At 53.8% G+C, this 13,407-nt stretch overlaps 2 protein-coding genes across 5 annotated transcripts in view; one reads left to right on the top strand and one right to left on the bottom strand.

Annotated features, from left to right (window-relative positions):
• SSRP1 (structure specific recognition protein 1) overlaps positions 1–2,833 on the bottom strand; it is a 10,090-nt gene extending 7,257 nt beyond the window's left edge. For 2 of the 3 annotated variants that reach the window (XM_040495127.1, XM_040495130.1), the window contains exons 1-4: positions 2,746–2,833; positions 2,120–2,255; positions 1,007–1,192; positions 374–479 (exon numbers count right to left, since the gene is read on the bottom strand). In XM_040495127.1, the coding sequence (XP_040351061.1) occupies positions 374–479; positions 1,007–1,192; positions 2,120–2,173 (346 nt within the window). In that variant the 5' untranslated portion in view covers positions 2,174–2,255; positions 2,746–2,833. Of the gene's footprint in view, positions 1–373; positions 480–1,006; positions 1,193–2,119; positions 2,256–2,380; positions 2,501–2,745 lie in introns of those variants that run through there. The other variant, XM_040495128.1, reaches the window with a different exon arrangement.
• A 134-nt stretch (positions 2,834–2,967) lies between these two features.
• The window catches only part of P2RX3 (purinergic receptor P2X 3), a 29,153-nt gene continuing 18,713 nt past the window's right edge, over positions 2,968–13,407 (top strand). Inside the window, exons 1-4 of one of the 2 annotated variants that reach the window (XM_040495132.1) lie at positions 2,968–4,894; positions 11,960–12,095; positions 12,544–12,615; positions 12,852–12,915. In XM_040495132.1, the coding sequence (XP_040351066.1) occupies positions 4,776–4,894; positions 11,960–12,095; positions 12,544–12,615; positions 12,852–12,915 (391 nt within the window). In that variant the 5' untranslated portion in view covers positions 2,968–4,775. The remainder of the gene's footprint in view (positions 4,895–11,959; positions 12,096–12,543; positions 12,616–12,851; positions 12,916–13,407) is intronic. The other variant, XM_040495131.1, reaches the window with a different exon arrangement.

Genomic DNA, 13,407 nt, shown 5'->3' with positions numbered 1-13,407 from the left:
CGTCCGACTTCAGCCAGGTCACGATCTCGCGGTCCGTGAGTTCGAGCTCCGCGTCGGGCTCTGGGCTGATGGCTCAGAGCCTGGAGCCTGTTTCTGATTCTGTGTCTCCCTCTCTCTCTGCCCCTCCCCCGTTCATGCTCTGTCTCTCTCTGTCCCAAAAATAAATAAACGTTGAAAAAAAAAATTTTTTTTTAAATAAAAAAATAAAAAAATAATAAAATAAAATAAAAAATAAAAAAATTTTTGTTGAGTGTATGATTAATTATAAACTGACAAGAAACCAGAAATAGTAGCAGAAAGGAGCAAAACAAGGTAAAGGCTGACATCCTTCATCGGACCTTCTCCTCCAAACCTTAGTCTTCCCAGGACTCACCACCAAACTTCACCGTTCCCCAGTTCCAGCCCTTCACACAGAGGTCCTTCTCCATAAGCTCAAGACGATAGTGAGTTTTGAAGAAATCTGAGAGTTTCTCAAACTCCTGTGGGTAGAGGGGAGAGAGCAATCCCTGTAAACCCCGGTGGCCTTAACACAAACTTAAGCATGCTGGGATTATCTGTGAGAAACTGCTTCAGTATCCTTTCTATCAGAAACCCAGGCTGTTGAAAGAAGTTGTTGCCGAGGACCAGACCCTCAGACCAGGGGAGGAGGAAAGTATATGAATAACATTTCTGGTTATAGGCCTCACAGTGCCCTCTGACTTTATAGAAGTACTGCTTTAACGAGAGAGAAAAAACGGAGTAAGACCTTTGACTCGAGCAGTTCAAAACGGAAAAAGAAAACTCAAACTAAAGCACTAAGACTCTGAATCTGGATAAAGGCAATGAGCAGAAACCACCAAAAATCTATAACGATAGAAAAGCTTCTGGAGTCAAAGCACAAGACACCCAAAGCTGAACACTGCTTAACGGCCTTGAAGGCCCTGCTCAAAGGAGCCCCAACTCTTTCTAGATCAAAAACAAACAAGATGGCATAGTAAAAAGGGTTTATGGCCACAGAACATCTCACCGATTCTCGGAAGCCGTCATACTTGTAGACATGGCCGTTCTTTGTAAGCAGTTTCAGTCCGTGGCCCAGGGCGACACGGCGCCAGATGCCTTCTGTCAACTCCCCAGCCTGGATGTTGTCCACTTTGCCCGTCTTACTATTCTTGAAGATGATACCCTGGCGGCTCAACCTCAGCCGACCATCATTCTGTTGGAAAAACAGGCCCAAATGGAAGGGTACAACACACAGGTGTACCGGGCTCATACAGTCCCACCCAACACCTATCCTGGGCTGGCCAGATACAGATGTGGGACCAATAGCTGCAGGGGCGAGAGTCAGAAAGAAGAGACAAATAACCAGGAAATCTGGATGCTAACACCAAATGCCGGCATCCAAAACCCTTGCGAGTCCTCGGTTTCAGCGCTCGGGACTGAGCAGGACAAGGGGTCCCTCTCAAGCTCAGATCCTGGGATTCCTATACACTCGGTCTTTGAATTACAATGGCTCCGCTTAACAATTTTTCAACTTGACGGCGGTGTGAAAATGATACATGTCCAACAGAAACCGTTATCTGAATTTTGAATTTGTGTCTTCTCCCAAGCGAGCAGCATGTGGTACACTCTCTCATGATGCGGGGCAGTGGCAGCGAGGCATGGCTTCCCAGTCAGCCCCCACGATCACTAGCGTCCACAACCAACACACGCGCTCTGACTGACCGTGCTCTACCCATTGTTTCACTTTCACGACAGTATGCAATAAACCACGTGGGGTGTTCAAACTTTATTATAAGGTAGGCTCTGTGTCTGAGGATTCTGCACAGCTGTACGCCCATGTAAACATTCTGAAACCCTGCGTAAGGTAGGTTAGACTAACCTAGGATGTTCATCAGGTTACACGTATTAAGTGTATTTTTTACTTAAAGGGGATTTTCACTTTACAGTGGGTTTGGAGGGACATAAGGGAAGTCGAGGAAGATCTATACACACTGCTTTCTGTTGGCAAAACACCGACTACGTTATATTCGGACTCCTTTTCCAAAGTAGCAACGTCAGCAAAGCAAGCTCTTGCAAATGGACAAAAAGTCTACTGTCCTTCCCTGTGTTGGCCTGTACTAAAAACCCAAGCTCTTCTTACCATGGAGCCTTTCACCTCCTGATAGATGTCGTTGAACTCCAGTGTTTCCGCCATACTGATGTGCCCCTGGTGGCCTCCACTGGGAGCTGGGCCCCAACTCCCGGCTGAGTGTGCAGATACTCAGCAGGCTGGGAATCTGAATTCAAGAGGGAGACGGAGAAACATCAAAGACGACACCTCACTCCACCCGTGGACGGAGCCAGGGGGCAACCCCTGGCTGAGCCTGGGATGTCTCAGGATCTCCTCTGCCTGGGAACCTACAGGCAGGCCCTGCAGACTTCTCAAGGAGTCAGGCCCCGCAGGGGCTGGAGAACCCGGCCTGGAGGAGCGCTCACACCCGGGCCACAACCCGCTCCGGGCGCTCCGCCGGGAGCCATGGCAACGAGTAGCAGAACCCGGATCCTGCCCGGAGTTTGCACTTGGCCCGCGCCCGGACCCAGCTCCGAGCGCAAGGTTTCTCTCCCAGCGCTCCCACCGCGCCACGGCCAGGGACCCACGGTTCCCCCTCCCCCTAAAATGGATTCGCCCGCTGCCCGTGGATTCGAACGCGGAACGGTCCATCTTGAGCGTCCCGCGGGGGAGCGGGGCCCGCGCCCTCCGGGGACACGGGGCCGGAGACCACCCACCTTCTCAAGATGCAGCCTCGCTACGGCCCAGGTGCGGGCGGTGGGCGCGCTGGGGGACGCGGGAGGGGGGACGGGGACAAGGGGGACTTGGGGGGGGACGCTGGGGAAGCTTTTCCCGCGTGCGCGGCCCCGCGTCCCGCCACCGGAAGCCGTGCACGGACCATAGAGAGGACGAGCTGGCTAGAGAGACGAGAGTCCGGCCCGCCTACGAGGGTGTCGTATAGAGCGTCGGCCGCCCTGGAGGACCTGAGAGAAGGGGATCCGCGAGGAAGCAGCGCGGCGCGAACCTGACAAAAAGATGGGAGCGCTCGGGGCTCTTTCTTTAAAAATTACATCTCTCCAGTGGAGGACTAAGTTCTGGAGGGAAATTGCGTAGTTTTATCTTGTTAGACTTGCCACAGATTGCGTATGCCTGTCTGTCCCTCTGTCTTGCACAGGAGCAGTTTCTGTGGAGTAGAAAGGAGTCTCTGGGTACAAGAAGAAAAATATTTCGAGTTGCGGAGAGAGGTGACCCGCCCGGCTCCTGGTTGGCTCCTGGGTGTCGGTGTCACGGTGACTTGTACCGCTCTCCCCTGACGTCGGGGACTGGATGCTCTGAAAGGAGTTCACGGCGCCCAAAAATTTCACACCCCAGACTGCAGTATAGGGGTCGCCTGGAAGAGACTGGCACGTGGCAGTATCAAGTTCAAGTGCTCGTGTTAGATTCCCCTGAGAGGCGGCGCCGATTCGAAACCCCAGCAGCGTGGGATCTCGGAAGCCGCGCCCCCCCCCCTCCCCAATATAGTCGTAGGGCACATCTGGTAAAATCAGAGGAGGTCTGGCCTCCTGGCAGAGATGTTTGAGTTTGACCACTATGACTTCCCTTTGCAGATGGGAAAACTGAGGCCCAAAGAGGATTTGCCCAGGGTCCCAAATCTCCTTACCCCCGTCCACTTCCCTTCTCTCTTAATCACGGTGACTCTACATCCGGAATGATTGGTAATATGTGTCCTGCACGAAGACGTTAGGACACAATATTTAAATTCAAGACTTCCCCGCTAATCTGACTTAGTTATGCCAGTTTGCTAACTCAATCCTGGGATAAAAGACAGAATGCACTGTTGCTCCCTGAATTCATGACTTTAACCTCTGAGTAAAGGCCATTCCAGCACTATCTAGCGACATACATTCAGTAAATATATATTGAGCTCCAACTCAGTTCTAGGATTTGAGGAGACTAGGAAGCAAGATAGAAACAGCCCCAGCCTTCCAGGAGCATAATATGAAACAAAAGGTTCAGACAAGTAAACTCACAGTAAAACAATGCAAAACAAAATACCCCAAGGTGATAAGGTCAGGCTGCAGATAGACTGTGGGCCACTGCCAGCTTGAGTTAGGAACGTGAACCATGTAACTCTTTACTCACTCCTCCCAGAAGGTCAAGAGGAATATTCAAGAGACCCTTCCCCACTGACCCATGCTATTGGAGGCAACTCAAGAAAGGAGTAGATGGCTGCAAAACCGAGCGACCTTAGGAGGACACTCACAAATGAAGGGGGCACTCAGCCCAGGAAAGGCTGCTGGATGCCTGGGGGATGGGACGTTTCAAGGGGCTTTAAGAAGAGCATGAAGCAGCTGGTGAGCTGGAATAAAGATGCGGCATAAGAGAACGGAACAGAAAGGGTAGACAGTGCAGATAAAACACGAGTCCCAGAGGGCCCTAGCCAGCTGCATCCCAGGCAATCAGGAGCCTGGGACTGGAGACCCCACCCCTGCCGTGACATCACAGGGGAGTGGGGTGGAGACGAACTAAAAGGGGGTCCCCCCTCCCTGGCCTTGGACTCTTGGCAGCCCAGAGTATCAAGAGCAGAGAGAGCCTGGGCACTGAGCTAGGGTTGCCTGACTTAAAGGAACAGGCTCCCCACCCGTTCCTCAAGCCCCTCCAAGCTGTCCCCTCCAGGCTTTGATCTCTGTCTCCCTGTCCTGAGGACCTCTCCCTCCTGAGGCCACCATTGGGTCCCTTCTCAGTGGCCCCTGAGTGCTCTCTCAGCATGAACTGCGTGTCAGATTTCTTCACCTACGAGACCACCAAGTCAGTGGTTGTGAAAAGCTGGACCATTGGGGTCATCAACCGAGCAGTCCAGCTTTTGATCATCTCCTACTTCGTGGGGTGAGTCCTGTGGGCCTTCGGGTCCTGGCAGGGGAGGGCTGCCTGGTGTCCCCTCGGTGTTGTTGCTGTCCAGCGGCCTGGGCTTCTCTGTTGGAGGAAGCAGTCTCTTCTAAGGAGCCGTGTCCCACGGACTGGACTCGGCCACTCCCATCAGGGATCTGGTCCCCAGATGAGTTCTTTTCCCCAGTAAATCCTCGGGAATCAGAGGGTGGTTTCTAGGCACACACCCCAAGGAGTGGGTTCTTGCCCTGGTACCACGCCCTCCACCGGGAGAAGTCCCAGGTGACCATCTCGCTTCTCCCTTCTATCCTGCCCCCACCAGAGAAGAGACCCCCCACACACACACATCTTCCCGTTCTCCTCAACCAGTGCTTTGGGGTCCTAAAAAGACGAGGGAGCACAGGAAAGGGGAAGGGAAGGCACTGAAATAGGGGAGACAGTGCTGGTTTGATCCGGTTGATGGTGGGGTGGGAAGGAGGGAACTGAACCACTTTGGAATGAGGGATTCCCTTCCTGGCTTTGGGGCGATGGTGAAAAAATGGGGCCAGGGGAGAAGCCCTTCCTCCTAGAGGGTAGGACAAAGCAGGGGGTCTGCTCTTTGGTGAGGAGGAGAGACACAGGCACAAATAACACTCAAGGGAAGAGTTGCTCAGGGGAAAGGTGGCCATTTGAACACGATACAGGGGCCCTCCTCATGAATCCAGAAACACTCCCCTTTGTCAGAAAGCGAATGTTCTCTACTGCTACCTGACTTTGTACCATATAACCCGTCCTGGGGGCTGCTTAAGAGCCAGTGGTCAGAAGACCCCCTCCCAGTGCCCACCTTTAAAGGCATGCACTCCCCCCCCACACACACACACGCACACACATATATACACAAAGGGCCATGAAACAGACAATGGCTGGGGAGAAAACACAGGTTCTGTCTTTCTTGTGGTCATTTGTGCGCACCGATGGGGCACCAGAAATGACAGGCAGAAACCTCTCAAGTTTTCTTTCCTGGTGTGCCGGTCTCTAGTCTCATGGTGTTCCTTGAGACAATGCTGTTCCTTGAGACAATGGCTCTGAGTGTGAGAGACAGCTAGCTAGTGACACCTGTCATGAGTGAATTCAAGCAAGTGAAAGGGGACGTCCGGTGCATGTGTGAGCTGGAGCTGTGCGTGCGTGGGCCTCCTTGCCTGAAAGGTCAGAGCAGGGTGTGAGCGTGTGCTCAGAAAAGCAGGCAGACGTGGCTTAAGGGATTTTTTTTTGCTTTTCGTGCTTTGTGGGAGCCAGTAGGCTTCACTTATGTGCCCGTTTGGACCAGGCTATGCATCCAGTGCTCCTCTCCGGGATATGAGAGAAGGGGTAGGATAAGCAGTGTTGAAGTTTACTTGCAACTGGGAGGTTTTGTGAGATACAATGTTTGCCAGTGTTCCATGTCGGCATCTCCAGAGTCTGGCTGGAAGTTGGTTCTTAACTGTTCCATGTTCACATGTATATACGATGCTGTGACTGTTTATAGCCGAGACGAGACGGTATGGTGGTCCAGGTGGATCCCAAAGCTGCCTCAGCACATTCCTGGCTCTGTTGGCTCTGGCAGAAGGTTGATGGAGGGTAGACAGCGCCTCCTGGGCCAGTCTGCTCTGCTCTCCCCCTGCCCCTGTCTCTTCCTCATCGTGATACGATCTGATGCTCTGATCCTCAGTGCTGGAGCTCAGCCTGCAGGAACAAGCAGGAGAGGCTCTTCCGCGTCTTGATATCCAGCCCCATCCATCTCCCAGCCTGACAGCTCCCCATGGAGCAGCTCTTTCCAGTTACATCCGTGCAGTCTGCAGCCCAGCCCCCTGGCCTGAGCCCCATCTCTGTGCACGTGAGCCCATGCACCATTAGGACTTCATGATCCATTGTCATTAATTTAGCAGAAATTTACTGAGCATTTCTTCATGCCAGGCATTGTGCACCAAGGACAGAAAGGTGGACAAAAGCAGACAGGGCCCTCACCCTAATGGAGCTTACAGTGCAAGAGATGAGCATTAATCAAACTATCTCCAAGAACAAATGTAAAATTTCAACCAAGGCCCATGATTTGAAGAAGAGGCACACGGTGCTAAGAGAGCTGCCAGCATGGAGGTATTTGACCTGGTTGGGGAGCTAAGACAAGGTTTTCTGGAGGTGTGGTGCCCAAGGCAAGATCTGAAGGACAAGTAAGAACAACCCAGGGTGGGGGAAAGGGAAGGAAGAGGATTCAAGGCAGAGAAACCCAGCTCTGCAAAGGGAAAGGGCCTGGCAAATGCAGAGAAGAAAAGAAGGTCTCTACGGCTGGAGCAGAAGGAGCAAAGGTGAGTGTGGCGTGAGATGGGGTGGGATCACAGACCCAGCCAGACCTCAGACACCCTCAGAGCTTTCATTCGTACAGAAGGACAATGGATGGGAAGTGTGTGTGTGTGTGTGTGTGTGTGTGTGTGTGTGTGTGTGTGAGAGAGAGAGAGAGAGAGAGAGACAGAGAGACAGAGAGACAGAGAGACAGAGACAGAGAGACAGAGACGGAGGGAGGGAGGGAGGGAGGGAGGGAGGGAGGGAGGGAAGGAGAGGGGGAGAGAGAGAGGAGACGGACAAATGAGATCTGAACTGGGAAGATCATTCTGGCTCATATGCCAAGGGATTGGAGTGGGTAGGAATGGACACAGGATAATCCGTTAAGGGTGGTGCAGTCATAGGGAGAGAGAGGAGGATGGCTTGGACACAGTAGAATTTGGAAGGATTTTTAATGCTGTGATAGTAACATGTAACTAACACTTGAATCTCTGCCATATCATCCCTGCGAGGTAGACCAGATGCACAACCTTACTAGGACCCGTGTAACATGAGCCAGCCATTCCTCTCATGCATTTGCAGTAACACACCAGCTCATCGTCTGCACGTATGCTCTCACCCCTGCTCCAACCTCGGCTGCTTGTCTGGGGTTCACACCACTTCATCCCTGGTTTCCTTTACCCAGCCAGGTGCACAGAGAGGCCAAGACTTTCCTGGTGTTTCTCATGTGGCCTTCCTGGGCCCCAGTGGCAATCCCCTGTCTCCTCTGTGGGGTGGGACTTCCTAAGAGCCAGTCTCTCTTTGGGATACTCTGGGGAGCTGAGGAGGAAATAGGAGATCCCTGGGGACTGAGTTTACAGAAGTGCTGGTGGTTCCATGGCTGGTTTGCAGGACCTCCTTGAAGGAAGTGCCTTCCTGCAAACTGACAGAGGGGCACCCCCCGCCCTTTGGTGCTTCATCATCAGAAGGACCTGCGGTGGCTGATGGTGTCTCGGACCCCTCACAGCCCTGCTCTCCCCATCCCTCTCTCCCCCTGCGCGGCCCAATCCGTAGACTCACTATTTGCACAGCTGCCCCATTTGGTTCATAATATCCAGCCTCATTTTGAATCTTATAAAGAAGCTCAATACATACAGCAGTTAAAAGGGAAGCTGCTCTCATTTAGAGAGAAGGGCCTGAAATTCCACCTTCTTGGCCCACCACCCCATCCTCCCCCGCTGGAGGCACCCTAGGCACCCGTGGGACAATAGGTGGCAAGTATGGTGGGAAGACCTTCTGGAACTTCCCACGTTACAGGTGCAGAGAGGGGAGTGGTTTTCACTCTGGTCTCCTTCTCCCCTCTCCACACCCCATGAAGGGGAGGCCATGGAAGGAAGAGCCTCTGGTTAGAAGCCTCGCTCTGACACAACTATGAGTGGGGCTTGGACGGGTCACCCTATGTCTCTAAGTCTCCGGCCTCATATCTGGAAAATGGGTTTAGGAATGTCCGCCCCAGGGAGGTATGGCGAGGCGAGCTGCTATGTCAAGTGCTTTGCCTGAAATGGGAGAGTCAGTGATAGATGGCAGCTATGATCATTTCATGGACTCCCCAGCACACCTTCCCCTTCCCCCCGGCTCACACATTCCTTAGAGACCCCTCTCCTCCAGACACACACACCCTCCACGCCCACTCCCCAGCCTCCTCCCTGACTCCTTGGGGGTGGACAGAAGGGGCTGGGATGCTGCTCTGGCCTCCATCCCATACATCCCACCTGCCAAGGAGCTGACACCCGCTTTCCGCTCTATAAATAATAAACCAGGAACACAAGAAAAAAATAAGTCAGAGTAGCAGAGTAAATGCCAAGAATCGAAGGCCCAGTCCTGCCCTATCTCCTCAGCCCTGGCCTCTGGAGACAGACTCAGTCCCTCTGTTCTGGAAATGAAGCATCCCCTTATTTTGAGCTGCCCTGATGACGTCCTTGGGCCCCAAGGGGACACTGAAATTCTCCCACTTATTATTTAACTCAGAGAGAGAATTCTGATGTGGAGTCTCCTACCCACTGGGCACAAGAAGGAGCTTTAGAGGAGAAGGAGGAGGAAAGAGATTGGTTAATTACTCTTCCAAGCCCTAGGGGCCCTTCCTCCTGCGACTTTGCCAAGCCTAGAGTGGTTGCCCCGGTGACCGGGAGCCAGCAGCCCCAAGACCAGCCGTGCAGGGTGTGAGGTGTGAGGGGGTTCCGAGCAGTCTGTCCAGGTTGGAGCCCACCTCTCAGCTTGGCAAGTCAGTACACCTCTGTGCCTCTGGTTCCTTATGTGTGACCTAAGGGCCGCCTGGGTGGCTCAGTCGGTTGGGCTTCTGACTACGGCCCAGGTCGTGATCTCATGGTTCATGAGTTCAAGCCCCATAACGGGCTCTCTGCTGTCGGCGCGGAGCCCGCTTCTGATCCTCTGTCCTCTTCTCTCTCAGCCCCTCCCCGACTCGTTCTCTCCCCCGAAAATAAACAAGCATAAAAAAATAATAGTACTGACAAAAATGTCTCTCTGGGTTGTGGTAAGGACTCAGGGAACCCTTACTGCACGGAGCACTCAGCGGGCTGTGTTGGTTAGGTGATGATCTGAACCCCGCTTCTCATCAGCAGATGTTCCTGGGCTTTATGGACAGGGCAAGGGGTCTTAAGAAACCTTGTCATTAGATCACCACTCAGAGATGTGGCCATTCCGTGGCCAGGCACACTGAGGTTCCAGACGGTGTATTGTGACTGTGGCTCCTACTTGGGGCAGTGGTGAGCTCAGCTGGGAGCAGGGAGACCTGGGCCCTTGGCCTCACTCCTTCCACTGGGCAGGGCCCCAGCCATGAGCTGATAATACTCATTTGGACGTCAGGTGGTGGATGAGATTTGTGTGTGAGATTTCCTTACGAGACCTTGATGAAACCCCTCCCGTTGCAAAAAAGAAAAAAAAAGAAAAAAGAAAAAGAAAGTAAAGCATACAACACCACGGATGTCCCTACAGGCAGGGTGTTCGAGCCCTGTACAAGCATATGAACAACTGCTAAGGCTGCATTAATCAGGATGTTGCCTGCTATAAGGCGGCAACAATAAAACAGGTGGCAGGTTGGGAGCCACCGGCCAGTGCTGGCTGTGACCCCACCCCCTCTGTCCCACTCAGGAGAGCATTTGGAATTCAGGCCCATGAGGGAAGCCCCGTTATGGGGTAACTCCCAGCCCCCTCACTGAAAACTGCACAAAGAGTCTCTTGCAAACGTCATCCTGTGTTCACATAAACAGGACGGGTCGGTGCCCATCCTACAAGTGACGGTGACCCCCAGCATGACCCCGGAGCTGTTCCCCACTATGGGGACTCCAGAGGTCATCCAGTCCAATACCCCCTCTCAACTGAAAACATCTCCTTGAGTCTTCCCAGGCACGTGGAGCTCACCACCTCCCATAGCAGCCCATGCTTAGACAACCTTCTGGGGTTGGAGAACTCCCGGGCCTGAAATCCTAACTCCCTGCTTATAAAGTCCTCAGGTCAGCTTCCCAGCCTGACCCTTCCCCAGCTTTGTGCTTTCCACAACACACAGCCTCCGGTTCCTTCCTTCTGTTCATCCTCATCTGATGGGCCACCCCAACCTTGTGCCGTCCTCGGTTAGCATGCAGAAAGTGACCCTAATCCAGCAATTCCCAAAGTGCATTCCTGGATTCCACGAGACGTCACCAGTGTTTCTCCAAAACTAGGAGTGTGAAGCATTTTCCAAATGCGTGTGATGACCCTTCCTCATCTGTATAATGGGGACAGTGACGGCATCTGCCTCCGCGTGTGCTGTCCGGAGCTAATAGGACTGGTTACAGACTGGGAGTGTGCTATTGAGGCCAAGAGTGGCTCGCGCCTTGAGGGCTCTCGCAGGAGTGCAGAGGGAAGAGTGGCCTGCAGGCCCTTCTTGCTGCTGGGGAAGGCTGCGAGGGTCCGGGAGTCCGGGGAGAGAGGCGGAGGTGGAAGAGTGGGAGCCCGCCCTGATCCTGGCCCAAGTTAATGGCTTGAAGCGGCAAGAAGAAGGCAGTACAGGTAAACTTCCACTGGGTGGCAGCACCGTCCAAGGAATGAGGTCAGCGGCCGCCGCCTGCTAACCCAACTCCTTCTACCTGCCGGGTAGTGAGCTGTTCCTCCCCTCCTCCTCTAGCCTCATCTGGCGCTTGCACAGGTGGAGACTCTACCAAGTGTCCAGCTCCCGGATGCCTTCACTGACTTGTTTACCGCACACCTACTATGTGCCGGCACTTAGGCTCACCCACGAGCAAAGCCTGGGGTGCTCAGGGTCAGAGGTGTAGGATGCTCAGGGCAGGGGATCCTGCCCCTCCTCTTTCCAGTCGCCTGCCAAAGAGGTGGCCTCTGAGTCAGCGGGAATGACGATGCGTTGGCAAAGGGACGATGTCGCCCTCAAGGGGGCGATGCTGCCCCCAAGGGGGTGAAAACCTATCCTTGAGATTTTTATGTATAAAATACAAATATACATACTGTATACATAAGCTGATATCTGTAGTATTAAAATTTCACGATGGGGGTGCAGGGGAGGGGAAAAAGTCTAAAAGTGGTCCTGAAGCAGTAAACAGGAAAGATGGAAAAACTCTAAGCCAACACAGGGCGAGGTCTCTCCCCTCCAGCACAGGCCTTCCCCCTGCCACAGGGCCAGACCCCGTGCCGTCTAATGTTGGGGAAGGAAGCCTCTCCTGGCCTCTGTCTGATGGGCCTAGACCCTCTTCTCTTGCTCTCCATCCCTGCTCTTCTGCCCAGGTGGGTGTTCTTACACGAGAAGGCTTACCAGGTGCGGGACACAGCCATTGAGTCCTCCGTCGTAACCAAGGTCAAGGGCTTTGGACGCTATGCCAACAGAGTCATGGACGTATCTGATTATGTGACCCCACCCCAGGTACAGTCCCCTACCCCCAGGGCGCTATGTGGATGCCCAGATGCTGGGGCAAGGTAGGGAGAGTGCCGACGGGATCCCCCAACCAGGGTTTGTGGCATCGGTGATCAGAGAAGCCCTTCCCCTGCAGCTGGAGGATGAAGGGGTGGGGCGGGGTGCTTGGGCCTGCCCTCCAGAGTGCAGCACTAGGCATCAGGGAAGCAGGGTCCCCCTCAGGGCCTGCCACACTCATCCTGTGATCAGCACAACACACAGAGGGAGGCAAGAGAGGACGGGTGGATGGTTAGACCTGACTTGGACCCACCTCTGCCCTCTATTAGCCCTGTGACCTTGGCCGAATCTCTTACCCCAAGTATGGGTTTCCTCATCTGTAGAGTGGGGATAACAGTGATACCCAGCTCCTGGATTGTCATTGGTGCATTTTTTTTTTTCTCTCCCTTCTCCTACCAAGGGTACCTCTGTCTTTGTCATCATCACCAAGATGATAGTTACTGAAAACCAGATGCAAGGATTCTGCCCAGAGGTGAGGGGAGGAAGAGAGGTTGGATGAAGCAGGTCAAGGAAGAAAACTTTGCGGGTGGGGAGCAGTGGCAGGGAGGGGCATGGGTGTGAGCAGAGGTCCGAATTCTGGCCTTGGAGCTGTGTCCTGGGACCTCCACCTCCAAAGGCCCCCAGTTATGGGGAAGCATTGGGAGCCGAGAGGCTCATCCAGGCCCAGCACAAGGTCCTACACCCACCTGCAGCCCTGTCTCCCCACAGAGCGAGGAGAAGTACCGCTGTGTATCAGACAGCCAGTGTGGGCCTGAGCGCTTCCCGAGTGGGGGTGAGTGCATCCCTTCCCCTCGCCGCCCCCCTCCCACAACGCCAGAGTGTTAGTGGGACCCTGGAGGGCAGCACCTCCCCCATGGGGGAGAGCCCACCCTAGGAGAGAGCATGGGAATTGGCCTGTTTCTTGGAGTTCTGCCAGCATTTATAGATGCTCACGTGAGCCAGAGCCAGTGGGGGCTGCCCCCAGAGGAGTCCACAGCCCGGGGATGGTGGTGACAGAGAGGTGTGCCATGAGGGGGCAAGTGCCATCAAGGAGGAACTGGAGAAAGGAGAGAGATTGACTCCAGGTAGGTGGCCCCACATGGCTTCCTAGAGGCGGTGACATTTTAGATGGGCCCTGAAGGATGGGAAGGAGTTGGCAGCATAGAAGGGTTTTGAGAAGAACATTCTAGACAGAAGGAACAACTGCAGCAAAGCCTCAGAGGCAAGGAAGAGCACACCGTGACCGGGGAGCAAGGAGACTCATCTCCCTCTGGCTTGGTCTAGG

Source organism: Herpailurus yagouaroundi, unplaced genomic scaffold (assembly GCF_014898765.1).
Source record: "Herpailurus yagouaroundi ecotype Mexico unplaced genomic scaffold, PumYag 187, whole genome shotgun sequence".
Taxonomy (NCBI): Eukaryota; Metazoa; Chordata; class Mammalia; order Carnivora; family Felidae; genus Herpailurus; species Herpailurus yagouaroundi.
Note: the sequence above shows the minus strand (reverse complement) of the source record. Positions and strands in the feature narration are given on the sequence as shown.